Source organism: Aythya ferina (genome assembly GCF_964211825.1).
Source record: "Aythya ferina genome assembly, chromosome: 13".
Lineage (NCBI taxonomy): Eukaryota > Metazoa > Chordata > Aves > Anseriformes > Anatidae > Aythya > Aythya ferina.
In genome coordinates this window covers 9,501,192-9,529,092 of record NC_140311.1, presented here as the reverse complement: position 1 = coordinate 9,529,092, position 27,901 = coordinate 9,501,192, and the positions used below count along the sequence as shown (strand labels likewise).

General features: G+C 57.7%; 1 protein-coding gene across 7 annotated transcripts in view; it reads right to left on the bottom strand.

The window, feature by feature from the left end:
- DLG3 (discs large MAGUK scaffold protein 3) overlaps window positions 1-27,901 on the bottom strand; it is a 74,041-nt gene that overhangs the window by 43,410 nt on the left and 2,730 nt on the right. For 3 of the 7 annotated variants that reach the window (XM_084534481.1, XM_084534484.1, XM_084534485.1), the window contains exons 3-4: window positions 22,485-22,633; window positions 21,066-21,218 (exon numbers count right to left, since the gene is read on the bottom strand). In XM_084534481.1, the coding sequence (XP_084390607.1) occupies window positions 21,066-21,218; window positions 22,485-22,633 (302 nt within the window). Of the gene's footprint in view, window positions 1-7,773; window positions 8,124-21,065; window positions 21,219-22,484; window positions 22,634-24,516; window positions 25,389-27,901 lie in introns of those variants that run through there. The other 4 variants (XM_084534483.1, XM_084534486.1, XM_084534487.1 and 1 more) reach the window with 2 other exon arrangements.

Sequence of the window (27,901 nt, the reverse complement as noted above, 5' to 3'; positions counted from 1 at the left end):
TTCCCAGGAGTGAGCCCAGGTCCTGGCGATGCAGCACTCGCTGTGGCTCACCCTGATGAGCGCTGACACGCTCATCTGTTTTGCGCCAGGCATTCCTGCCCTCCACGCAGACGCTGCTTTTCCCAGCACCAACAGAGAGCCCAAACCTGTGGCTGCCAAAAACATTGTCTCCCAAAGCATCTGAGATGGCACGGTTGTTCCACAGACACCCAGATGTCGCTTCCAAGCTCAATGCAGGACCGACACCTGGTGCAAGGGGCTCCCCAAAGCCACCTCACAGCCTTCCCAACAAGAAATGATGCTCAGCACATCACTCCCTGGAATGAATGCTGGCTCCGTGGTAACAAGTGGGTTTTTCCTACCTCTCAATATCAAATCCTACTCCTCCACTTCTTAATGGAAGAGGTAACAAACTGCTGCCAGAGGCTGGTCCCCTTCTCACAGCTCTCCATGACCACCTAGTTTTACCGTCTCTCCACACTGTGGCAGGAGCTGAGCTCTGCTTGGGAGCGTCAGAGGGCTGCAACCACCCCAGTGTGAGACGGATGGGCCAAGGGGTGGGATGAGGGAAAGAAAACAAGCAGAAACCTTCTGGAGGCTGAAGAATTTCATGTCCAGAGATGAACCTCCCTTCCTTTTAACCAGACTAGACAAAATAACTCTTTTTGCACTTTGTTTTGCCCACTGGCTGTCACTCCTTGTGCTGGCTCCCCCCGAGCCTTTGCCACAATATCCCAGCAGCATGCCCTGTCCGGCAGACTGGGACACCAGATGTCCCCTCCAGGCTGTGTCAGGGACAGCTTGGTCACTTTGGTGGCGTGAGCAGCCCCTGCCCTGTGCTGCGCCTTGGCACAGGCTCAAAGCACCACGGGCATCCTGGAGATGGGGAGCGGCGGCAGAACTTGAAAGGTCCGTGGTCACAAGGATCATTGGCAACGCCACTGAAGTGCCCAGAGTTTAATGCGAACACAAGCAGCTACTGAGGGTTTAATCTTTGCTTTGGTGCTTTTCTTTCCCCCATTTTTTTATTTTTTTTTAAAGACTACAATTAAATAGGGACTGGAAAAAGCCTTCACTCGGTGGGAAAGGAAGAAAGCTTCCCCAGACAGGAGCTCTGTGGAGTTTAAGTTTCCATTTAGAAGCCATTAAGGCCAGTGTGTTCATGCTTGAAAGTTAGACATCCTGTTCCAGGCTCAGACCGCTAAAATAAGTGACCCAATTTGCAGAGGTGCTGGGCTCCAATTGCTTCCTTCTGACCTGATGTTGCCAAATAAAAATGACTCTATTCCTTTTCGCAGAGGGAGAATTATCATCATCTGAAAAACTTGCATGCCTCCCCCCCCCTCAAAAAATGCAAATATACAGGGGAAGAATGAACAAATAAATGCAAGTATTAAAGATTTCTTTGGGTTTCAAATATCCTGCTTTTTTCTCTAAGTTCCAATGCACGCCTAGGTGCAAAATTTCAATACACTTTTTTCTGTGCTGCAAAATCAAACCAAGATCCATCAACACAGCCTCAAACTAAATTACAGTTAATATGAAGGCAACAAGAGGGTATTCAGGTCCCAGGGTGCTCTGAAGTGCCACATGTCACCAAAAATAATTACAACCCCTGAACAGTCCCTCAGCGAGCCCTGCTCAAATGAGCTTCTGCAGACGAAACTGTGAACTGCATTTCAAATCCAGGTATTCCGAGCTTGTTAAATGCTCTGTTAAAGCCTTTTCTCTCCACATTACTGATACACGTTCATAGCATATTGCTGGAGTTACGAGTGCCCTTGAGGGATCCCCACATCATCCCGTGTTTGCTTGTGCTCCAACCAGCCACGAGCGCTTGCACGCCCTGTGCCACTCACAGCACTCTCACTGCCTTGCAGGCAGAGCGAGGGTTAAGCTGATTCCCAAATTGCAGCCAGGATGCTGAGCCAGGGACACGCTGTCCCTCCCGGGCTGCCCCAGCACGCCCAGCTCCCCCAGCCCAGAGCAGACCCGTGCTGGGTCCGCTCTCCTCTGGGAACTGGAGACCAGGACCCCTCGGGAGGGCATCCTGCATGGGGCTGAGCGCCGCAGCGCCCGGCACGCAGCCACGGCTGATTGCGGCCTGATTAGTCTTAATCACTTCCTCTCTCTAAATGAGCATCCGCAGCGAAGGAAGGAGCGGAAGCTCCTCGGATCATGGCAGATTGTGTGCAGGGGGCCTCACCTGAGCGAGGTGGCTCTCTGGGGATGGCCACGGCTTCTGCTTCGCTCCCACCTCCCCGCCCAGGGTACCAGGATAGATGGATGGATGGATGGATGGATGGATGGATGGATGGATAGGTGGATGGATGACCCAGTGAGTTTGCTTCTCACACAGAGCCCCCACAGACCCCTCCCTGCTTCAAGCACGCCCCGAGAGCAGCCTGCAGAGCCCTACCACGACCCCAGAGATGGCCCAGAATGGACGGGGCAGCTCCCACCAAATCAGTAACATCAAAGCCAACGGGGAAGAGACCATCTGAAAGCACAAAGCATGGGGGGAACCCTCCAGCAGGGGAGGCTGACACCTTCCTACCACCACCACGTTCCTGGTGAGGAGCCACTTCCTCCACGTTGGCCATGTCCCTGCTGGAAGCTGCCTGTTCTTGGCCTGGCTGCCTCACCACACTGCTCTCCCCTTCCTCCTCCCCCAGCAACACAGCACGGCCACATCTTCCTATTTCCAGTGGGTACTTCCCTCTTCCTCCACGTTGTGCTGATGGGATTTCTCCCACCTGCATGGCTTCAGACTCGGCCTTCACAGCAGAAGCCACATCTCTGCCACAGCCAGTTTGGGCAAAAGCTCTGCTGCTTCTCTGGTGCTCTCGGGTGAGAGCAGGACATGGGATGCTCAGGGTGGGTGAGGGGATCAGAAGGAGCCAGCACGCAGGTGTTCAGGAATCCCACTCCCCGGAGACACAGAGAGAGGGAGGTGATCCCGGGAACGACCTGCAAAAGTGTTGGCTGGACCATGGTACTGGCTGGGTGGCAGGAAAGGAAGGTCCAGATCATCCAACAGAAATAGTGGCTGCCTCAAAGGTCTGTGGGGTGAGGGGCCGGGCTGGTGGTGGGGCATGGTTTGGGGGAAGGAGAGCAGCTCGGTGCCTGGTTATAGCCACCCGAGTCGGTGGTGACGGCAGGATCACCAGACGGAGATGCCCGAGAAACAAGCTGAGAGGTGAAATCAGATGGAAGGAGATATATTAGGAACAGACACGCAGATTTACACATCGTGAGTGAGGAGGTGATAAGCGGGTCCGTGGGAAGGGAATGAAACTCTCGCGAGGGAGCGGGGTGCGATGAGGAGCGGTGGAGAGGGAAGACCCTGCGGGACTCCGGCTGCCAAGAGGACAGGCGGGGACAGACGCTGGGGGTGGCAGGGGGGCCGGGGGACAGCGTGGGGCCGAGCGGGCGGCCGGGGTCGGGCACCGCAACGCCCCGCCGAGCGTGAGGGAGCCAGGCACGAAACGCAAGTTTCACTACAGTTGTATCTACATTTAGGTTGCCAAAAATACCTCTGGCAGATTGGATGTCTTTAATTAAAAGGATGTCTCCTGTCTCCCGGCGTGACGCAGAGCTCGCCCTGCTCACGGGGCTCTGCACGGACACCGCGGGGGCCGTCCCGTGGGGCTGCTCATCCCTGCCGTGTCCCCTCACACCCTGCCAGTGCCGGGCAGGCCAGCGGCAGCGCTTTCCCCAAATGCTCCCTCGTGGCACGGGCACGGAGCACAGGAGGAAAAGTGACCCCCCTTCCTGTTTTGGCTTCTCTCCTTCCCTCCTTCCTTCCCTCCAAACACGGAGAACGCCTTCCTCCTTTCTCCTCCTCCACCTTCGAGTGCAAAGATTTAGCTAATTTCTTCTATGAATAGCACATGAGTAGCCATAGCAACATCACCCTGCCAACCTCACCACCTCCACTGCCTCCGTGTCCCCGGCACCCCGTTCCTCTCACCCTCCCTCGCACCTCCCCAGGGAACATCTGGGGCTCCAGCCCTTTCCCACGAAGCCACCCGCACTTGGCTCCCCACCTGCCCCTCAGCGCTCACCCCTTTCCCTCCAGCCCTGCCTGCCCATCACTCAGAAACCTGGCCTGGCCACCACGTCCTCGCCGGGTGAAGGCCAGCTCCCCCCCGAGGCTCTTTCCCCCTCCATTTCCTACGCCCCAGGAGCCTCAAATCTTTGCTGCGCCCAGCCAGAGGCTGTGCGAGGGCTGCTGCTTCCGCCAAGACTGTGCCCACCTCCTCCAGGTGATTCCCCAGCGCACGGGAGGAACTATAACAAGCAATGTTTGTGCGTGGAAAAATACCGCCTTCGGTGACACATTCGCAGCCCCAGACAGGCAGCGAGGTCCTTTCCCCCTCCTCCACCTGCCTGGACACAAAACGCCTCCACCCAGGAGGCCCACGAGAGCCTGGTGTGACCCCGAGCTGGTCAGGGACCCACCCTGCATCCCCCCAGCCCCAGGAGAGGGAGGACAGGGGACAGCAGGGCATTGCCACGTGCCCACAGGGATGGCATCTCTGGCCAAGCAGGGCCAGGAGAGCCGGGGCAGCCTCCAGGGGCAGAGGGCACTTCCCAGCCACCCACCCCACGCAGCCTTCAGCCGTGCCCTTCCCAGGGAGGAGGTGTGCATGCCCAGGGCACCCCAAATATGCAGAAAAAGGCTGGTGAGCCCCACGGCGGGTCCCACTCTTGGCACTGGGGACCCTGGGTGAGAAAAGCCGCGGGGCTGGACCTTTCCCTGGCACGGTGCTGGCTGCCTCACCCCGGCACGGGGAGCAGCCCCGGAGAAGGGGCTCGAGCACGGCCGAGCATCTCAGCGCTGCGCTCCTGAGCAGCCGTGGGCGTCACTGTGCGGGGAGAGGAGGGGTTTGGAGCACTTGGCTCCTCCAGCCGCTGCGCATCAGCGATGCCTCCCCGGATCGCGCTGCCATTCCTCCCCCAAAGCGGGGAGTCCTCCTCTCACCCCAGTCTGGCAGCGGGAGGGGGGGAGTTGTGTCCCCCACCAGTGAGCGAGGGGGAACGGGGAGGGCGCAGGGCTGGATGGAGGGATGGAGGAGGAAACAATGGAGAGCGGCGATGGCAGCAAGCATGGGGAACGTGAAGTAATAAACACCGAGATAAGGGAGAAGAAATGGAAGAGATCTCCGATGGGAAAAAGGAGGAGGGAGGGAAAGCGCAGCAAAAAGAAATGAGAAACCCAGAGCTGAGAGATTTCCTCTCTCCCTGTGGCCAGGATTAGGGGTTCTCAGTTACTGGCATTGCCTGAGCAAGCTAATTTGTGTCCTGGAGAAGGGGAGAGGCAGAAGGAGAGGAACGAAGCACTGCCGGCAGTGGGAGGAGGTGCGGGTTGATGCTGGGACTGTGCTGTGTGCTGGGCACGTGTGGGCACAGCTCACACGCCGTGGGGCTGTGCACAGGGTCTGCGAGTACGCATGATGGCAGCAACACACACCGCCACACGCAACCCTGAGCATGTTCCCCGTGTCAGAGCATCTGCACACGCCGCCGCTCCAGCACACGCGCTGGCTGTTCATTCTCCTCTGCCTGCGTGCAAGGAAAAGGAGAGAAAGGCTTCGACGGGGGCTGGTGGAGATCCCAGGGAGGTGAGCAGGTCCTCGCTTTGATGGGGAAGCCTCTTGGCCCTGCTCTGCCTCCTCCCCGCTCTGCCTGCTCCCACCTCTGCTGCTGGAAGTGCTTCCAGGGACAGGGACACCGCTTAAAGGGGCAGCCCTGAACAATGGCAGCCTTGCCTCCCCCCGGTGCTCTCGAGGTCTGAGGGGCTGCCTCCTCATCTCCAGCCAAGCACAGCAGCTTCGCACCCAGCACCCAGCCAATTTCCCCCCGAGCATGACATCTCCTGGCCCCCTGGTGCCAAAACCCCCGGCCAGGTGGGAGCATGGCCCGGCTGTTCCCATTTCACCACCTTTTGTCCCTCTGCCCACGGCCAGACCGGGAAGAACGTGGCTTCCCGATGGCTCAGACACTTCGCACCCTTGGATCAGAAGGGGAACGGTGCCGAGGTATTTGCTGCAAAGCTTTACTCATTGCATACATTTGCCACACACCAGGGAGCAATCCTGCCTTCTCTGATACAGGCAGCGCACATACCACACACGTCATTTTATACATGCAGACCCCGCTATGCTCACGTAGCCTCACACACTGGCATCCTCTGCCGCTTGCAATGCAGCGAGGAGGTTTTCATTTTCATCTTCTAAGGCTAAGGCTGAGCAGAGATTCCCTACGTGGACTTTGGGACCAGCCCAAGCCCCGGGGCTCTGTGGCGGCACCACAAAGACAATGATTTCTCTTCCACCACTGCAATGCACGAGGGGCTCCCCTGCCCAGCCAGCCACGGCAGTGCTGCAGCTGGCATCGCTTCCCTCCCAGCCTGCTTGCAGTCATCTCACCAGCAGCTCTGGGCCAGACCTTGCCTGCAAGCAGGAGAGGGAAGGAAAGGAAATGGGGGAGCAGACCGGCTCCAATTCCCTGCTCCGACCCAGCTCCCAGAGCTCACCACACTGGATGGAGCGAAGGAAAGAGATAGCAAAGGGAAGATGAAAACCGCTTGCCAGGAATCAGCAGGCGAGAGAGAGATGAGGCTGATTTTGATGCAAAGAGTGGCAGAGAAACAGAGAGAAACCAGAAGCAGGTTTATAGCAAGGTAGCTGGGGTTTTGGGTGCTTTCTGTAAACATCTTCTGAGCGTATCAGCTTGGAATCAGATTATTTTGACCAGAGCTACAGACTCAGACAGTAATGAAGAAAAACACGGGAAGGGAAGAAGAGGGTTGTGTTTTCCGAGGGGAAAGGAGGAGAGAATTCCCATTGATTCCCGTGTGCCTGCCTGCTACAGCATCTTGAAATAATAATTAGAAGGATCAATAAGAAATCATGTGAGGTTTGAAGATAATGAATGAAAGAGGCAGAAGAAGGAAACTGAAATGCCTTTCTTTAAAGCAGGGTAAATTGTTTTTCAGGCAGGGTCTAGCCTCCATTTTAATGCTTTGCAAACAGCTCCAACCATTTTCTGAGCTGGCTTGTGGGTTCAAAACAAGACTGGTCTCTCCATTTAGAGGAGAAAGAGAGAGACAGCCTGAGAATGGGTCCTGGAGGAGAACACTAATAAAATGAACGTGTGTGGGAAGAAATGGAGGCAGTGAAATGGGGCAGAAAGCACACAGCATGCCGGCGATCAGAGAAGGGTTACGTAATAATCTATGGGAGCAGGGACGTAGCAGCAGAGCGAGGAATCCACAACTCAATGGAAAAAGCGGGTGCCAGTTTGGGAGCGCTGGCAAGAGGCACCGAGAGCCCACGAGGCTGCCCGGCGGGCAGCGTGCCCCACGCCTGCTAAGCACAGCGTGATGAGACGCCCTCGACGCCACCGGGGCTTCAGGCAGCGGCATCGCAAGCGGCGAGGATGGCGGGTGGGTGCCGAAAACCATCACGCCCGACACCTGCCTTGTGCACGGCGAGCCCCCTGGGAGGATGCTTGGGCGCACGACCCCTACACCAGGCAGGACCACGATGGCCGGCCCGAGCGATGGTGGCGGCCAAGCCAAGCGACACTGGCCACCAACCCAAGCCACGATGACATCCAACTGGAGCCACCGCCACGGCGGCCACCCGCGACGCCCCGTGGGTGCCGGCACGGCCCCGCCGCTCTCCGGGGGGAGCCCCCCGGCAGCCGCCCGCCCCGTCCCCACCGACCCCCTCCGGGGAGCGCTACCCGGGGGCTGGCCCGTACCTGCTCGTACCAGTCGCGGCTCGAACACGTGCACTCGGGCCACCAGCCCGGGCCGCTGCCGTTCACCTTGGGCGCGCTCTTCCCCGGCGGCGGCGGCGGCGGCTTGAGCGCGGCGGCGTCGCGGGCGGGGGGCCCCAGCTTGGCCTTGCCGCGGGCGGCGGGCGCAGCCCCCCCGGGCGCCGGCAGGGTCTGCGAGCCGTAGCCGCCGTAGCCGTACTGCTCGTGCTGCCACTCGCCGTAGGAGGGGGGCTCCATGCGCCGCAGGGCCGCCATCCGCGTCACCTCGTAGCACTCGGGGCACTTGCAGCAGTGGTGGTGCTTGTGCATCGCTGCCCTACACCATAGAGCCGGCAGGGTGGGAGGGAGGGAGGGAAGGAGGAGGGAGAGAGGGAGGGAGAGAGGGAGGGAGGGAGCGGGGGGCGGCGCGGAGCGATGCGCGCACGGAGGGAGGGAGCGGGGAGGGCGCGGGGAGGGATGCTCGGGGGGGCGGCAGCGGCCCCCGCCCCGCTCCAGGCGCCTCCTCGCCCCCGGCCCCGCGGGAGGCGAGCGGGGGGGCGGTTACAGCGCGGGCAGCTCCGCGGGGCCGCGCCGCTCGGGCCCGGGGGTGCTCGGCTGCATGGGGAGGCTCGGCCCGGCACGGTTCGGCTCGGGAGCGCGGAGCGCGGCACCTGCGGCGGCGCTGAGCATCCTCTGCCTCCCCCCCCCCGGCCCCGCTCCCCGTCAATCTGCGCCTCGGAGCCTCCGCGCACCGCCCCGCAGCGCCCCCGGAGCGCCGGGGGGGATGAGGCGGGGGCTGAGGGGGCTGCCCGCACCCACCGGGGCTTCTTCCCCTCGGGCGGCCCTGCCAAAACCCGCCCGCGAGCAGCAAACCCTGGAAACGTCCTTGCGTGGGGTGCTGTGTGGGAATCCAGGAGGAATGGAAAGCCTTTGCTCGACAGTGTCATGCATCAATCACCTGCGGCCACCCTCACCCCGACCCCATCCCCAGCTCCGGACACATGGGTGCTGCCGGCTCTGTGGTTCCCACCCGGAGGGGTTCACTTCACCCTCGTCACCAGCCCAGCAGCAGCTCTGCTGCATCCCCACCTCAGCTCCTGCCTCTCCCTGCTTTGTTCCCGCACGCCCCAGCACAGCACCCTGGGGATGCTGCCATCGCCCTGTGAGCCACAGGCATGCTTGGTGTGCAGAAACTCCAAGGGCTTTTGCTGGGCCTTACAGATACTGCCATCAAGGGTGGTAAAAGTGCAGTGTTTTGGGGCTGCAGAAATCCCTGCTTGCACAGCAGGGCGAGGACACCACCCCCAGCACCGCTCAGCAGCCCCTCGCCTCTGGCACTGAGGCAAACTGAAGGATAGAAAGAAAGACCAGGGCAAAAAAAGCATACCTGACCAGTTAGGAGAACCTGAACCTGGCCTTCTGTTCCTTAACAGTTGTAATAAACACTGGGGTGGGCGAAGAATTATTTGAAGAACTAGTACATAACCGGGTAGAAGAGCAGAGGGATGAAAGGGGTGTATCGGGGCTCCTGCGGGACACAGGTAAAAGAACAAGACAAGCAGGAGAGGTCCACAAGTTGGTCCATAAGATGTGGCGGTTCAACACCCCAATTCAGGCTGTGAGATCCATAGGCTCCTACTGGCCTCCGTGAGGCTGGCCCAGCTCACAAGTGAGGCTTTTGGGTGGAGAAAGTACAAGTGGGTCAAACGCATGCCCCTGCCCGCACCTTGTTCTTTTAGCTCTTTAAGCCCCAGTGCAGCAATCCTTCTGCACTTCACTAAAGCAGACAGAAGAGCTCCTGCAGTGCTTGCTCCCAAGCAGTCAAGTGCAACGCTTGCTTCTGGGTGAAGGGGGGAGAGCAGAAGACACCCCCATAAGATCCACATTGTTCCAGAAGCCCCAAGCACCACACGGTGCAGAGCCCATCCTCTCCAGCACTGGCTGCACCTCCTTGCCCCTGGGCTGCTCAGGTTACCTCTGTCACAGGACAGACGCTACCGTCATGTGCTGCTCTGTGCTCAGTGACACGGAGCTGTGCTCAGGTTCACACTGAAATTCCCCTGGCTCTAAATTTAGGAGAGTCATGTCCCCAGACAAGCAAGTCTGTTGAGCTCTCAGAAAGCTCCTTGAAAGCAGGTCTGCAGGTGAGGCTCACCCTGCTGCTCCCAGGGGCTTTCACGGACATACAGGCAGTTATGGGACCTGGGCACACTGTGGCACCGAGCCAGTGACCAGGAGATGCACGTAAGGACCTGTAGAGCTCAGTGCCACAGGACACTGCAGCCACCAAGAGCTCACTAAGGCAAAGGAGGATTGGATGCCTGCATGCAAAGCGAGGCTGTTCCGAGCGATTTTCATCAATGAAAAACTGTGTTTTTGTGTGGAAGGAAAGCATGCAGTGTTGGAATTAATAGAGAACTTTACACTTCAGGCTTTAAGCAATTAGGATAATCTACACATCTGCTGCTGCTCCTTTTGCCATCTCCCAGAGCACGTGGTGCTGGAGGATGCTGGGCTGATGGCCCCGTGCTGGGGAGATGCTGCACCTTGACAGCCGGGGGTGACCAGGACAGGCAGAGGGCATCTGGCAGCAGTGAGGGCAGAGGTGGGAACAGAGGGACTGGGGCAGGAATGAAGCTGAGGAAGGGGAGTGATGCACCACAGCAGAGCAATAAGCCTCGTAGAAACAAGCAGTCAGCATCTCCTCCGTGAACGTCAATGGACGTGAAGTCCATCCTGGCCTTCTGCCATCTCCCACCCTGCGACACTGAGATCTAAGTCACGTCAGCATCAAAGAGACATGCCCAGAGTCTGTAACATGATGATAGCTAATTACTGCTCTGACCCGGCTGCACACCTCCCTCCGACCGCAGTTCCCACCCTAGAGATGGCCCCGTTTGGCTGCAGAGCCTCACCACGGATCCAGGGCACCCTCCACCCCCACAAACCTCTGCCAAAGCCGTCTTTGGGCCATAGCCAGGCGGGACACCCGGGTCTGGAAGAGGCAGACCTGAGCAGGAGGAGAGCACTGGGGCAGGGCACGCGCTGTATTTGCAGCCCTGACTGCTCACAGCTGCCCTGCTCCAGACACGTCTCCCTTCACTCAGCCCTGCGGTGAGGGCGGGTCAGGATAGGGGCTAGCACTTAGAGGATAAGTGCAAAAGCAAAGAACAAGACCTGTTAGGGAAAAAACACTTTAATAAGGAGCTGAATAAACAAGAGAAGCTTTTGTTTTTTTTCCCCCATGGCAGACTGAAATGTTGCCCTCACAAGAAGGTCTCTGGTGCTCCCCCTGGTCGGTCTCTGGCACCCCTACAGACAGGACAGTGCATGCAGCAGGCATTTCTTCCCCCAGCTCACCTATCTGTGGGTGCCCAATTGACACCTGCAAACCAAGAGCTCCCTCCTGCTCTGGAGCCTCACCTGCTGCCGCTCTCACTAAGTCCTTCCCAGCTTCCCACCACTTGCAGTTCCCTGCCTGAAAACCCTCCCATCCCATTTCAGCTCCTCTGCCGGGAGAGCTGTTTAATTCCTCATCTGCAGTGAGCCACGCGTGCTGCCTGCTAGCCCCAGTTACAAGGAGAAAATTCCCTGGTTGTTGCTGCCTGCTTGCAGCACTCCCTAACACCATGTGGGGCTCGAGACACCTTCTCAGGCTTCCAAGGAGGCCAGTGCTGGCTGATAGCTGCATCCACGCTGTGCCTTGCCCAAGCTACCCTCAGCGTGTGCCTGCATCTCAGCTGCTGGGGGTGGAGCTGCCAAACCCCCAGGGTGCAAGCACCTGCACCAGAGTGCCCACACCTGGGTCTCGTGGGGCATGAGCTGTGCCTCATGCTTTCAGGCAGCTGTGGGCATCTTGTCCTGCTCACCTGGGCACTGAGCACTGCCAAAGGAGCCAGGAGCTGGTTTCCAGGCAGGTGCCTTCACCGACAGAAGCATTTCAAGGAAACCAAGTGCTCTCTGATCCTCTAGCCTCTTCCCACCAGAAGCCTGCCCGTCTTATTTAAATTCAGCTCTGGCAGCTGCTCTTTTTACAGGTGCTAATTTCTGCAAAGCATCAAGAAATCCCCGGAGATGGTGCTATGTACACGGCACGAAGGCGGCACGGAGCTAGGTTTTATCTGGCGTTGCCGGCATTTCAGCCCCTGTTGGCGCTTCCTTCCTCTCACATGAAGCCCTGCGGGAAGAGGAAGGCAAGTGTGAGGCACGGTGCATCCTTCCCTGAGCAGCCTTTCAAGGGCAGTCTGAAGAAAGGGGTTTGAGCCATTTCAGAGGGTTTTGTAGCACGTGCAGCCTTTCTGGGAATGGAAGATGCCTTTAGCCCAAGCGGTGCTGGCTCTTGCGGGGGCAATTTGGTCACTGGCAGTGCCTGCGTGACAGCCAGCGGGGTGCGCTGCCACTGCCCCAAAGCCATGTGCTAGTGTGGGGCCTGGCTGCAGGTGGGGAAAGCCTCATTTTTCTAATTAATATATGAAGAGGAAACTGGGAATAGTCTTGCATAGGAGGTACCTTTCTGGACTGCAAGCACCTGCAGAAAGCTGCCCAAGATCCAAACCACAGGGCCGACAGCAGGGACGAGGAGCAATGGGAGGTAAAGGCACGGAGGGAGCAGGCCACAGGGAGACAAGAAGCAAAGGGAAGAACCAAACAAACTTGGTCCAGCCCTGCCAGTTGGCTCCAGACCCCGTTCCAGCAGGGATTTGCCATATCTGTGGATTGTCAAATGAAAACTTTGCAGCACCGCCCTGCCTGGGCTGCAGAGAGCAGCAAATGGGGCCGCTGGGGTCCTGTGAGCCACCGAGGGTTTGCACTGCCACAGGGAGAGGAAGGGGCAGGAGAGCAAATACCTCCTGCTGAGACTGCTTCCCCACCCCACCAGGAGCAATTCACGCTGGGAAAAACACAGTTAGGATAATAATAACAGGGCATACCAAGGGACCGATAGCTCTCAGCACTCTCAGCACAGTTGCCAAACAAATTATTCTCCTCCAGGGCAAAACCATTTTCATTCTATTAATGATCCCTGAGACGTTGCCCAGTGCCACGGTTCCCGTATCCTCACTCGTGGCAGCAACTGCACGAGGTTCTTCAGTAAACACCAAGCTCTGCTCGCAGCAGTTGCAATTCCAGCAAACGAAACCTCTTCCCCAGCGTGTGGAAGGGGCAGAGGAGCAGAGCACCGCAGCTTCATGATGGAGACCTGCAGCAGGTCCTACAGCACAGCCCACGCTCCCTCCACACAGAGGAGGGCCTGGGGCTCTATTTAATATTTTTGCAGTTCCAGCAAGCCTTGTGGATTTACTGAGGGCCTCACCGTGCACACAGTCACTCTACCCAGCTACCTGGGACAGAGCCTCCTGCCTGGCCCTGAAGCCCATCCTCCTGCTCCTAGCACAGGGGTTTTATGGGGGTCTGCAGCGCATGTCCACTGGGGAAATGACGTGTCAGGGCAAAACTGTGGTTTTAAGCACCAAAGGCTCAGCTGGAAGCCCATAAAATACAGGGAAGAGGCCCTTACCCCAGATTAAACATTAACAGGACTCAGTTGCTGCATTGGCACGGCAATTAACAGCCCTGTCACGTCTCGTGGGTGCCCAGTCCTTGTGCACGCCTCGCTTCCTCTTACACAGAGCATGCTTGTGGCTGATGGAGCAGGGGGAAAGTTGGAGAATGTGGCGAGGACACAACTTTAGGGGCAGAGGCAGAGAAAGGAGGTACTTCGAAACCCTCTGTCTCCTTTCAGGAGGGAAATCTCTTACCTCTCCTTGTATAAGGCCCTGAGACTCCCGCAAGGGCTTGGCACTGCTCTGCTCAGCCAGGACAACACAGAGTTGCCCAGAGGGACTTTTCCACCCACCCAGGGCGCAGGGAGCCAGGTCTGTTCCCACCCTGCACGGGAGGACGAGATGGGAGCTCTCTGGGTGCCCACTTTGGAATGGGCAGCCCTGCTCCAACCTGCCCCTCCCGGACCACAAAACACCCCTCCTGCAGCTCCCGCCTGCACAGGTGGGACACGCAGGGTGCCGGCTGGTCGGATTTTGTTTTTTTTTTCGGCTTTTGGGGTTTTTGGCGGCGCACATGCAGCCTCAGAGGAGGTCTGAGCTGGCTGGAGCCCTGCAGCAGGTGCAGCATCCCTGCATCCATGGGGTCAGGGCGACCTCCCCAAGCAGGGGAGCAGCCTGCTGATGCCCCTATGGGGTCGGCGGCGCCCGGAGCCACCCGCCCTGGCCGCGAGGCGGCCGCCCCTTCGGCGCTGACCCTCGCTCCCGTCACTGCCGCGTCCCCTTTAAGGGAGCCAGCGCTGCGCGGAATTTCTGAATGGCTGCCCCCGCCCCGCGCCCGCCTGCCCCCCGCTCGGCCAATCAGCGGGCGAGCCGTGGGGCCGCAGCCGGCTCCCGGCCCTCTCTTAAAGGCGCAGTGCCACCTCCAGCCCTTCCCCTCCGCCGCCCGCACGGTGAAGGCGGCAAGCAGCGTTCCCAAGCCCTGGGTGACCTTCAGGTGTGCGCCCACCCGCGGGGCAGGCAGGAGGCTCAGCTCGGCCTGGCAGAGGCACAGACACACCTACAGGGCTGAGACGCTGCCGGCACAAGCCCAGGGTGACAGGAGACCTGGAGGGGTGACAGTGCCACTGCCCCCACCATGGCTTTAGGCTCAGTTTGGGCACACGCCAGTCAGGTGCCACCAGGCCACGGCATGGCAAGGGCAGGCAGTGGGGAGAGTGGTTTCGTTGCCACGCTCCTGCTGTGCACCCAGGCAGCGCCGACACGCACAGAATCTCCCTGCAAGAACACCAGGCGACATTCATCTTGCAAAATCTGCCACTGCGGGGTGGGACACGGTGACACAACTGGCCCAGGGAGAGGGACCTGAGAGCACAACAGGGCGCTGCAGCACGCCCATGGTGCAGCAGGCACAGCTCGCCTCGGTTTCAGCAGTGAAACCAGTCCCAGGACCTGCCTGTGCCTCCCCCAGCGCTGCAGTGCAGGTTCTCCCTCAGTTCCTACCTACAAACCCTCCTGCAGCCTGCTGGAACCCGGCTGCGAAGTGACCTGCTCTCAGAATTACCTTGAAAAGCGGGGAGGTGTCTGGCAGGACACTGCCGTGGTCCTGGCAGCCCCAAGCCCTGCTCTGGACACGCGCAGGTGAGCACCTGGCTGTGGGGCTGGGGATCAGTGCCGGCCAGGCACGATGCTCTGCAGGCCACTGCTTTGGGCACCGGCACGCCGGGGCGGTGCCAGCTCCAACAGCTATCTAGGCCACAGAGCGCAGAGGTCCTTTGCCTGAATCCCAGTGCTTGGAATCATTTCTTAGGCGCGACGCCAGCCAAGTTGTCGCACGGTGCTGTGTGCGTGCAGGCTGCACGGCTACAACAGGCGCTGGAGCGAATCCTTGCTTTCCCCCAGCAGAGCACCAGGTTGACTGAAACGCTCGTGTCACCACAGCCACGTGTGGTCCAACTGCCTCAGAGCAAGCAGAGCAAAGCCAGAGGCAGCAGCATGTCGCAGAGCTCCTTTAAAACAGGTCCATGCTCAGCCTCACACGAGGGACAATTCCCAAACCTGCGCTCATCCACTGCCCTTGTTCCCCTGCAGATTCCCCTAATTCCTACAAAAGCCAAGGATAATGGATCTCTCAGCATAGCTCAGTGCTGATCCTCCAAATCCTAAAGACTAAAAGCCCTCACGAGCAGTTATCATGGCTGCTCTATTTATAACAGCGCTGGTGCTGCCTCTGCCACCAGAATCCTGATTTCCGTCCAGCCCGGCGCCATTAAGATGCAGCGACGTTCCCCCAGCTCCAGCGTTCCAGATAGAAAGCAGCTGGCCTGCCAGGCTCCGCGTTCAAGCTTGGTTTGTTCCTCTAAAAAAAAATGGAGAGGAGAGCCCGTTTGTTTTGCGGAAAGGCACCCAGGAGATTTGTCATCAGCCTCCTGAGAGACTGGGGAGGCTGCAGGGGGAGCGGAGTGCAGGCAGGCGGGGATCGGGGTGGCAGACCCCCTGCGCCTGCCTCGGAGCAGGATTTTGCCCCATTGTGCCAGCACCTGTCCTATAATCCAAATGGCTCTGGCACAAAAGCCACCGCTGCAAGGCACGACGTGCGTGCACCTGGGGCTTGGCGGGGGAGCAGGCAGAAGCGAGCAGGAGGGCGGCCGAGCAAAGCAGGGTGGGGGCAAGGAGGTGGCGCAGCACCACCGGGATCCCTTCCAAGCTCCTGGCTGCTTTGTGCTGCGGGAGGTGGGCTCTAGCAGTAACAGGGTCATTCACCCCCTGCACAGCATCACCTCCTGCACAGCGGGGACCTGGTGCTGTTGGGGGGCCCGCAGCGGGGTGCACCAGCTCGTTTTGGAAACTCAATGAGCAAACCGACTGTGCGGTGGTCATGGAGGTCCTGGGCAAGGCACTGATTTGAACGAACGTACAGACCAACAGCCCTTTCTCCAGCAGGGCTTTCTGATGCTGTGGAGCCAGAAAAGCCTCGGAGCCTGATGAGGATCTTCCTTTTGTTACCAGTTTTAGACAGAAAGGCCCCAAACAGAGTAGGAACAGGTGGCTGCGCACGACCCTTTGGTTGACAGGCTGGTGGCTCCACCAACTTTTTCATCCTTCACTGGAGCTGTATATTGAGTCGGGAGAACCGAGGTCTAAGCATCTCCTTGTTCATCTCAGCAGCAGGAATAGCGAGAGCCTCTAGTAAAGCCGAGGCCATTCAACCCCAAAACGTCCACCGAAGTGACAGCTCTCACTGACACAGCGCTCGCTGAAATCCCCTTTGCACAGCAGCGTCCTCGCGACACGGGCAGCCAGATGCCCAGCCGGGTGTCCGTGCTGCACAGGCTGACGTACGGCTCAGTCGGAGCGAGTTACAGCAGGCAGACATCCTCCTGGCCTCAGTGCTTTGGCTTCCGAGGCTGCGTCTGCAATGCTGAACCACAAAACTGCTGGAGAAAAATGAAGTTCAGAACCCAAAGCTCACCTCCGGAGCCTCTGGGCTGCTGTTTTTCTTCTCTGCTTCTCCTAAAATAAAATGTATGCTTGGAAGTGCACGGGGAATGCTACGGGGAGGGGCTGCATTAATTATCAGACTCCCACCTGCGTTCAGGACCTGCTTCTCTGACCTGATGCTCCAGCAACCTGGCACCTGGCTGGAGCCAGGCAGCCTGGCTCCCTTTCCCTCTGCACACCTTGCAGAGGAAATTAAGAGCTGTGGGGCTACAGCTATGGCAGCGGGGAGCTTGCAGCGGGCTTTTCTGTGGCCACAGCATCTGCTGGTCTCACCCCAGCCCTGCAGGTGCCCTGAGCCACTGCAGCAGCAGCTGCGCCTGCCAGCAAAGGCGCAGAGCATGGGAACATCCTTATCTTTGGCCAAAGGGAAATGGAGAGGCAGGAAAAAGCACTCAAGAGAAGGAGAGGGGAACCAGACAGCCGGTCGCCATGCTGGCGGTACAGCCTGCCTTTCTCTGCCAAAGCCCCTGGGGAGCTCCGTGAACCTTTTTGGCACCCGAGCTGCAGGTCAGAGCGGACAGATGCCTCTTCTGCTGGCTCCTAACAGCCGGCAGGGGCATTTCTGCTGAGCTGGGCCACGTCCTCCCTGGACGTAAGGAGGGAAGGGGATGTTTTTGGCCTCATCCCAGCAGGGGTAAAGCACAGCCTGCACCCAGCACACTGCAGGCACGCTCCGCAGCATCCCCTGCACCCCCAGCCTGGGGGAGCAGCAGCACGCTCTCCCAGTGAGTTTCCCCATCCCCTGGCACTGCAGAAGCACACAAGGCACATCTGTTTACTGAAGCAGCCTCTCCTGTGTGCTCTCTCTCCCCGTCACGCTAAGATCTGCTGGTGCTCGGCGGTGGCTGTCGGGATGAGCAAGGACAGAGCCGCGGCGCTCAGCGATGCGGGGAAGGAGGGACGGATGCAGGGCAGGAGGCTGCAGGAGGGGCGGCACCGCGCTGGCACCATGACAGAGATGAAGTCAGAGCAGCTCCGGAGCTGTGCCGGGAGGCAGGAGGGGATGGCAGGGGAAGAGCAGCGCTTCCTCGCAGGCGCAGAGTTTCTGCTCATCAGCGGTATTGTTCCTCTTGAATTCATCTCTCCAGCTGGCTGCTCTCTGCTCCCCGGAGGGGGGGGATGAGGATGGGGTTCTCAGAGGGATGAAGCCTTCCTGCCACCCTCCGGGCGCAGGCGAGCAGCACCGGCTGCAGGAGCAGCTTCGCGGGTCTTCCCCCTGCAGGCACACGCAAGCCCTGAGGAGCCCTGCTAAGGCAACCACGGGGCTCAGAGAAAGGTCGAAATGGAGGATTTGGCTGGCAAAACCCCACGAAGCCCTCAGCCCAGGCGTGATTGTGCCTCTGAGGGCTTCAGCAGGGCATTTCAGCTGGCTGAGTCCCTTAGCAGGCTGAACATCCACTTTTCCAGCGAGGGATGCTTTCAGCGCCCTGAGCCTCACCGTCAGGAAACACGCTGGATACACGTTGGTGCTCGATGTGCCGGTCCCGCTTCCTGAGCAGCAGCCATTTGCACGCTGCAGGGCTACTCCGAGTGCACACGCAGCCTTGCCAGCAGACAGAAAATTTCCTGTTCCTGGAAGCATTTGTGCAGACAGGCAATTTGTTTCTTGAGCGTCTTCCCGGCTAAAGCAGGTTATGGTGGCTTTTGCTCTGCCATCACCGCCGGGGAGAGCTGCGGGCAGGGGAGAGGACAAAGCCAGGACAACAGAAAACTTATTTACACTGATGGATGCGATAAGAGAATTGCACTTACTTCAGGCAGGACAAGCCAGTTAATCTCTCCGTCTTTTATCAGTGGCAGGGTGCCCGCTACAGCTCTTGTGCCTGGGCTGACAGCACCGGGGTGCAGCTGCTCTGCCCTGCAGCTGGTGCCCACGTGCCCTAGCATCAAATATCACCTATTATAGCTGCTGCCCTGGTTCTTCTGCAAGCCCTTTGCCAACTTAAGCGTTTTCCTGCAACCCGCTTTGGAAATGTCCATGGCAAAATGCTCACACCAAAAGCCGGGCAACAGGAAGACGCTGAGGAGCTGGGCAGGAGTGTGATGCAGGGGGTTAGCCAACCCCGAAGGCATCCTGCACACTGGGGCTGTTGAGAGCCAAGACCCAAAGCGGTGCTGGGCAGGAGCTGGGACATCCTCAGCACAAAGACATCCCCCAGGCACTGCTGCCCTCGCCTCATGGTCTGGGTCACTCACACGGGGCCTGCTGGTGTCCTGCTCCACCAGGACAGAGCCTGCTTTCAGTGACGAGCTCGTTCCAACGATGGCAGCTGAGGGAACGGGCTCACCTCCATGTCAAATCACCCGCATCCTGGCTCAGCAGCGCCCAGAGAGGAGCAGCTCTCGAGCCCGCAGCTCTCCAGCACAGCTTGGTCCTATTTTCCAGGAAAGCTGCCCCACGCCGCACAGAAAGCTGAGTTTCAGGCAGGGCTACAAGCTGAGTAGCGGTCAAGCCCAGCACCGAAGGTCACCATCCCGAAGGTTTATCCCTCCAGGTCCCTGCTCTGCACATGGGAATCCTCTGGGACAGAAGAGGCTGCAGGTGAGAGGCCCCTGGCTGGAGGCAGCAGCACCCAGCACCTGCTCCTGACCCGTTCTGATAGAGGGTAGGAAAGGAGGAGGCTGAAAATAACAAAGCTTCAGAAAAGAACGACAGGAATTATTTCAGGGCTGGAACAACCTGCCTCACACTGAGAGAGTGAAGAAGCCAATCTGTTTAGTTTATCTAAGGGAAAGTTAAGAGGGAACTCAGACGCATCTATAAATACCTACATGTTGGGAACATTTCTGATTGCAGCGGCCCTTTATCCTAGCAAACAAAGGCAGCAAAATCTCCTGGGGCTGGGAGCCAAAATAAGAGAAATTCAGGCTGGCAGCAAAGTGCAGATTTTTAATGGAAAAGATAAATAACCACCGGGACAACCAGGCTATAGATTCCCCACAGCAGATCACCCATTGTGTGAAGTCCCAAAACTGAGGCTAGGTGTCGTTTACTGAAGGAACACTGCAACTCAGGCAGACGTGGGGGGCTGGATGCAAGAGACCCAAACTACACAGCCTGGGGCACTGAGGAAGAAAATCCCTGAAATCCGCAGGCTGACTGGTGACTGATCAGGCTCCTGCCCCTTGTGGGTTTTTGCCCCGGGCCTGCCCCACATCCACAGGTGCAGCCCAGGAATTTATTCCAATTGCTTAATTTTTAAAAATATGCTCTTTTCTAAAGCAACCTTTCCCCAAAATCTGCAAAAACGCTTCTTTCAGAGCCAGCATTTGGCCCGTTCCCTCTCTCTGAGCCCAGTGCCTCTGCGAGGGAGGCTCCTAGCTTTGTCCCCTGCACCTCTCCTTTGTTCCCTGCTGACTGGCATCCGAGCTGATCCGAACTGCTCCCGTCCTCCTGTCGTCTTCATCCAACCCCAGTCCCACCCTCCCACCACTGGTAAAGACCTGGTGAAAGTTTGAAAATGTAGAGAGTAGCAAAGAGGAAAAAGGAGAAATTAAACAGTAAGGAAAAAATGGGGCATTACCCATTTTATTGTGGTCTAGAACAAGAAGGGAAACATTTAAAAAGGTGAGAAAAGAAGCAGAGTAATTTTCATCTTTAAAGTATCTTGGAAGAAGAATCCGACCTAGCAAACAAGCATTGTTTCAAACCATGCCAAGGAAAACAATGTTTTCATATTATTTTAAATCTGTGGTGAACTCCATCCATCACGGCCACTTCCTCCCTCCCAAAAGGCTCAGAGCGCATTTTGCCCTTCACTCGTCCCTAAAACTAGCATCAGATGCGCAGCCCAGACGATGTACTCGCACCAGGAGGAAGCTGAGATTTACGATGCACATCCAAACAGACGGCGTTTGCAGGTAAATAGCGGAGAAAAGCTCCTGGTATGCTGAGGAATGGACCTGCCATTTAAGATCTTGGAGAGAAATTTGGAAATCTGCGGGGTGGGAGAGTGCCAGAGCTGGGGGGCAAGAGAGACAGGGCTGGGTGGATTTCCATCCCACGCAGCTTCCATCCCCATGCCACATCCATCTGCCCTCCGAACCCGGAGGGCTGCCACTGGACCACACTAGCGCTAGCACAAAGGGGTGTTTTCGGAGCCGTGCGGGTCGCTGCCACATTTCCCAGCCTGAGCACCACCAGCCCGTTGGGAACTGCCCGAGGAAACACCGCCAGCCCCGGCGAGGGGAGCACCTCCCTGGCACCGTCCCGCGGTGCTAGGGGCACGCGGCCCCGGTGCTGTCCCCGCGGTGGCAGCCGCCGGCCGGGCGGGACGCGGTGCGGGGGCTCACCTGGGGCAGGGCGCTGCGGGAGCCCAGCACCAGGCTGCAGACGCTGGTCAGTGCCTCCGTCCTGCGGGCTGTCACCCTCACCAGCCGCGGAGGGGTCCCCGGCGTGCCGCAGGTGGCCATGGGCAGCCTCCGCTCACCGTCCTCGGCCTGCTCCTGAAATGAGGTGAGGGACACAGGTGGGTAGGGCGGGCTGGATGCACCCGCATCTCCCCCACTGCTTCTGGATGGGCATCGGGGTCACTGCAGGGGGCAGCAGGGCTGCATCGTGCGGCTGGGCAGGGGCAGCTCCCTGCTGCTTTTCTTCTGCACAGATGTTCCGCCAATACGGGATGCATCAATGCATATTTTTTTAAGAAGGGATTTGATGGTGTCCATGTGCTTGGGCTGCATTCGGGTAAAGCAAAACCTCTGCAGCTCACTCAGTGCAGGCTTCCCACTTGTTTCCACATGGATTTTTAAATGCCCTTATTGACTATCACATCCCTCAGGGCCTGACGGGCGGGCCTGTCTGCAGAGACTGGGGCCGCAAGAGACCCATGAGAACAAAATGGGATCTCACTGCCTGTTGCTCCAGAAATAAGGTATAATTCCAGTGAAAACCGATCCCTAACAATAGACTAGATCTGGAGTTTTGCCTTTAAAGAGAAGACCATCAGTGTGAAGGGCTCAAGAAAAAATGGGGCTAAAAAGGTTCCTGAGTCAGAGGGACGGATATCTCCTGCACTGATTGTTTGCATTTTGTCCCCCCTGTTCTTGCTGTTGACCATCAAATGACTCACAAATGTTCCCATATCCCCAGCACAGAGGCATCCCAGAGCATCCCTCAGCAAGGTGCGAGGCAGCAATCAACACAGCAGAGCTGTGTGGGGAGCAGGGCCTGGAAAGGCCAAATTGCCCCTGCTGGTTTGCCTTCATGCCTTTGAGATAACTCAGACCCTACTGCTCAACTGCTGCCTCCCTGCCTGGTACCTATCTTTTTAAAGGCTGTTGGAAATTAAAGAGAACGCAAACAAGAGACGTGGAAGTTATCTGAGAGATAGAAAAAATCCAGAAAAAAAGAAACTTAAAAAGGCCAACCTACTTCAGTCATCAGAAGCAGCCTGCGAGGCGGCTAGATCAGACAGTCCCAACGTGTCCATGGGAGAACGCATCAGAACAGGAAGCAGAGCTGGAGCAGAAGCCCCTTGCATTAGGAACAATTCAATTAACACTTCTGAACCAGAGATGTTGCCTAATTATTGAGGCAAGCTACAACAGAGGAGGTGTGGAAACGCTCTGTGGTGTGAGCTGGCTGGGCTGTGGGGCTCAGCAGGTATCGCCTGCCTGCATGCTGTGGGCATGGGAGCTGGTGCCCAGCCTGTCCCGTGGTGCAGGGGTGCAGAGTCCGGCCCCACAGCATCGTGCTGGAATGGCTCTTACCTCAGGGAGATTTTGGGGCTCTCTGGGGGTGTCTGAGGAGCCGGGCTTGCCGGCCCCATGCTGCTGCCGGGCTGTGCTGCAACGCGCGTCCGGGCCGGGAGGCTGCAGGGGTGCAGAGCGCAACGTGAAGTCGTAGAATTCGTGGATATCTGCAAAACAGCGTGAGAAATGTTCACAGGACTCGGCAGGCGGCCTGATGCCAGCATCCTGCAAGGGGTGCCGTGTCTGTGCCCTCCAGCTCTGCCTCCAGAGTGCGGTCACAGGGTACCAGGTCCAGGATGTACAAGCTCTGAAGCTGACAGCTGTCACTGCGTTACCTCCTGCTCCTTCCCTGATAAATTCCCTCTTTCCACCTGGCATGATGCAACCAGAGTGCCACAAGCAGAAACCCTCAGCCTGGCCTGTTGTTATACACAGGGGCTCTGGAGAGAGATGTGAGTACGGGACATCCCAGCCCTGCTGCTCCGGAGACAATTATGGGGTGACAGTGGGACAGCCACTGCCCCAGAGGTGGCTCCAGAGAGGATGTGGGTGCCTGGACCCCCTCCTACCCCTGCCAGGAGTGCTTTAGTCTCTCAGGGGACTGCAGGAAGCAGCAGGGCTGCATTGGTCTTTGCTCCTTCCCACTGAAGCCCCCACGGTGCTCAGCAGCCCCAGCTCCTCATGCCCAGGCTGCTCCAGAGCCCGGCTGGGCTCTGACCACAAGATTCAGAATCTCTGCAGGAAGAGCAAAAGCTCACAGGACTACGGCACAAGTGTTTGATTTCAGAAGGGGAACTGCATAAAAAGTGAGAAGCTCTTTAAAAAGAAAGCGAAAGGGGTAACAAAGAGGGTGGGAAGCAGTGAGCCTATTTAGAGGCATCACACCGAGACATCAGAGCCAACGCGCAGCGCCGGCCCGGAGCATGTTGTAAAGGCGAAACGGAGGAAAGCACGGCTGGACTGCAGGGGAGGGAGGCTATTAAAAGGGAGAAGACATTTTCCTAAACGGCTTAAGCTGTTTCCAAATGAGAAAAGCAGAAAGGATGGTAAATGCTGCCAGGTTAAATGTAAAGCTCCGAGGGGTCAGCCAAGAGAGTTTGGTAAATGCCTAGTACGAGGCATGAAAAAGTAATAAATCCCTTCAGGCACACAGGAGACAGGAAGCCGGTAGGAGGCTGCAGGGCCAAAAAGTGACTGCAGTGTAAACAAGCACTTGGAAGGGGAAAAGCCACAGCAGGAAAACCAAATTCATTTTCTGCTTGCACTGCAGAGGAGCCTGGAGAGCACCAGGTCTGCAAGCGGCCCGGAGGGCAGCCAAAAGCTCTCGGCTCAAGGGGTACTTAGTGAATGCACGTTTAATAAGATTTCCAAAGGAAACCTGGTGCTTGGCAAGGGTTCCCTGCAAGAAATCCCACTGCCATGGGAAGAGAGGGGAGATGCGGATGGCCAAAAGTCAAAAGGCAGGAAACAGGAGCAGAAAAACAGGGCTGTTTGTCACTGCAGAGAAAATGTGAGCAGAGTTGCACTGGGGGCTGTACAGGGAGCAAGGCTGGGCAGAGCAATAACTTAAATTCACTCCCTTGAGCTTAGAAAGTACCAAGAGTGCTGAGAGCCTCTTGCCTTGCTGTCCCCAGGCTTTGCGCAACAGCGCACGTGCTCGTGTAATGCGGAAATCTGCCTCAGCCAAAGCAAACCCTGCTCTGTGCACGCCTCTCCCACCGGGAGAGCAAACCCCAGGCAAAGCTCAGCACCAGTGCTCAGCACAGGGCTGGGGAGTGCTCAGAACTGTGCAGGACCCCAGGGAAATAAATAACAATAATAATAAACAACAAAACAGGTGCCCTAGCCTGTGGGCAGGGCCATGCCGAGCACTGTCCAAGGCCGTTTGCCAAGGAGGGTTTCACAAAGCAGGGTTACATCCCATGCAGAAGTCCCCATCCTCTCCCCCACTTCACCACGTGCCCGTTCACTGCAGCACCGTGTCCACGTTGCAGCTGAGAAGAGTAGCATCGATCCTCCATCGCCCTGCTCCTGGGCGCTTCCTGGTTACCTCCTGGCTGCGGGAAAAAAGCTGCTATAAATCCACTCCACCCGCTGCGCAGCTTTGTGCCTGCTGGGAGCCCTTGTCCGGGCAGCACCGTCTCACTGCCCAGCTTCAGTAATACTTCGGGAGCTTCTGCCTCAGGCTGCGTCATCACCAGGCTCTGTCCTGTTCCCCATTAGAAACCGGGCAGCTGGCAACATCAGGAGGGGCTGGAGTCCCCAGGGCCACCCGCCGTGCATCAGGTGCATCTTCACTGGTGCCGAAAACACTGCTGGCAGCCCCCAAAGCCATCATTAAGCAGCCACGAGGTCACAGCGAGCACTCATCGCGCAGCCAGACAGTCGGGACTTTGTTTTAGTGCACAAACATCTCTCCCCCTGCTCATAAAAATAGTCCTTGCGTAACGGGATACCACGAGCTCCTCGCTGCGCGGATTACCCTTGGAATGCACACAGCTTCACACAAACGAAAACAGGATTTGAACGGCCCCGTCGCAGGGGTGCACCGCTGCTGGCAGCCTCCTTCATCACCCGCCTGCTGCAGGAACGTGGCCTCGGGCAGCCAGGCTGCTGAGGAGCCTGGGGTACAGGGAGGTTGTCCTGGGGAGCAGCTGCACCACCTCTGAGCCCCCTGCCCTCTGCAGGCACTTGCCAGGAGAGGGAACTGCTGCTGGCACCAGGCATCAGAGGAATCCACTGGGATCAGCAGCTGGGGTTCAGGCAGCAAAGAGCACAGCAGCAACAGAAGGATGTTTTAGGACATGCGTGCCTGCATCATTCATGCTTATTTAAATATATGCTCATTTCCTTCATTTCTTTGTGCATCACAAGTTGCACCCAAGTTTGCTTCACCTGCACGCTCTAAGAGTGGTGCTACCCGAAAAGGCTCAGTAAGAAGACGGCGTGCCTGCAAAAGCTATTCTGCACGTTCTGTCTCCCAGGCTGGTTTCTCTTTGATGAAAGTGTAAATCCACTCTAGATCTAATAAGGAAGAGTAACTCAAGACGTACACAGATGAACAGAGATTAGACTTTAACAATTTCCTCCTGGGGTTAATGCGTCAAATAAATGTCATTAAACATTTCCACAGCACCTGCATCTGAGGGACAATACAGCAGCTGGCACAGGAGAGGTCAGCTTGTCCCCGAGGAGAAACCCCAGCAGTGTGTTTCTCCTGGATGCAGGGGGAGGGCTGGGGGCCCAAGCAGCAGAGAAACAGCATCCAGCAGCGGCTGTGCCAGCTACTGCTCAGGCATGGACCAGCACCAAGCCCCCGAGGGATTTCGGGAGGAGCTGCCCTTTCGGCTGCGGGTGCATGGGGTGGCCAAGCACGCACAAGCTGTGCCTGTCCACCCAGCTTGACCAGCAGCAAAGGGCACAAGGGCCCCTTTCAGCCCAGCTGCGGCTGCTCCTGACCCCAGGCTCAGCGCCCTCTTGCCAGGAGGCTTCCCTGCGAGTCACGAGCTTGGCTCTGCGGCATCAAACCGCTCAGAGAGGCCAGGAGGAGGGAACCAGTGAAGCTTGCGCAGCCAAGGAATTTCTTTTGTGCTGTGGTTGGTGCATTCCAGCACAAAGCAGCTCCCGCATTACTTGCCCTGCACTGCGTTGAGACCCTGCTGGGGCAGGATTCGTCCCGGCAGGGTCAGTGTGCGCCCAAGTTCCCTGGCAGCTCTAGGGAGGGTGGTCAGGTCCTGCATGGTGTTCACAGGGATGTAAGGGGCTGTGCTGTGCTCAGAGGAGTCTGGCAGAAAGTGGTGCATGGGCAAAGCAACACTGGCATGTTTGCAGCGAGCGGGACATCCAGCCCTGGCATGATGCACGGTTCCACCTGAATGTCCCAGCGGATCCGCTCCTGGAGCTGGGCAGTTTGGGGTTTCTGGAGTCCACAAAACAACTTACTCCTAAAAAAAGTGCACAAGAAGCCACATCCCTTGCATTTTTCATGTGGAACAACGTGTAAAGCTCCATGACGTTTAGCACTTCCAGCAGTTCTACTACTGCTTAATGCGTTTTGGTGCTCAAACTTGGTGTATGTCTGAGGACAAGCAAGTACCAGCCTTGTGCATTTGCCTTCTCTAGGGGTCAAAAAAAAGCCAGCACGTGCTGCTGACACCATGGAAGAGGATGGAGCTCTGTAGCTGAGAGCAGTCTGCAGCCAGCAGCACCTGCTGCTGTGTGAAGGGGAGCGAGGGCAAAAGCCAGAGCCGTGGCACACCCTGAAAGCCTGCCTCAGAAACACCCCAACCCAGCCCTCCAGCTCTGAGCAAACTTCACCCAGAGACACAGCAGCCCACTGGGAAAAGGGTGGGTGAGAACCAGATCAAATGGAAGCGCTCCACCCTCCTGGAGCAAGCCAGCACCACCTGTCACCATGCCCCGGTGGGGACACCGAAGAAGCCCGGCACGTGCCAGCTGTGCGGACATGGCCACCAGGCAGCTGGACACAGCACCGTGCAGGGCCAAGGAATTCACAAACACGCACTCTGGGGAAGGGGGCGGAAGTAATTAATGCAAACTCCAGTTTGGTAAACACATCGAGAGAAAACTTGCTGTCGCACAGGAACTAATATCCTGTTAAACCAGTTGAAAAGGTCACCAGCAATCAAGCGACACTCCCTTGTGCCAGTGTTGACAGGACACTGGGACAGCGGCTTACAGCATTGCTGAGCAGCCCGTGCCACCTCCCTCCCTGCACGCCAGCGTGCAATGTGCAGCTGGCTCCGTGTGCATGGACCTGCTCCTTCCAGGTCTGTTCTTTCCGTGTCACTTTTGTCCTAATATAAACAGCCCTGTGCTTTGTGAGGGCTGCACTGCTGCCTCCACATCAGCCCGAGCTGGGTTGGGGGAGCATGCGAGGCAGATGCAGGGGTTGGGCTGGTTTGGGGTTTGTCAGTGTGAGCACAGTAGGAAAAGAAATCCTGGCTTTTCTGCAGGAGGCCTGGGACGGAAACCTCCAGGGCTGCACGTGTTTCCCCCGAGCCTGCAGCACGCAGGACTGGGGAGAGGAGCTGAGCAAGAGTTCCTGAACCTCTCGGCTTGTCAGATCCTCTGTAAATGGGTCTCTGGGATTATGTCCAAAATTTGTGTCCACCACACATTTTGTGTTTGATATCACCCAGCTAGGAATTGGTCTGCCCTGGCAGAGGGTGGATTCAAGCAACTTTTGAACCAAAACACATTGGATCTTCCATTTTAAGAAAAGACCTTCATGGAGAAAGGGGGTTTTCAAATGGCATCACTCAGAAAGACAGCTGCGTTTTGTACAGAGGAGCTGTGTTCCCTGATGAGAGTCCAGCTGCGTTTGCCTAAATCCACATGGAGAGAACTACACCATACTCTGAACTGCGTTTTTGGTTCCAGGTAAAGCACAAGCCTCACCATCACGTCCATGT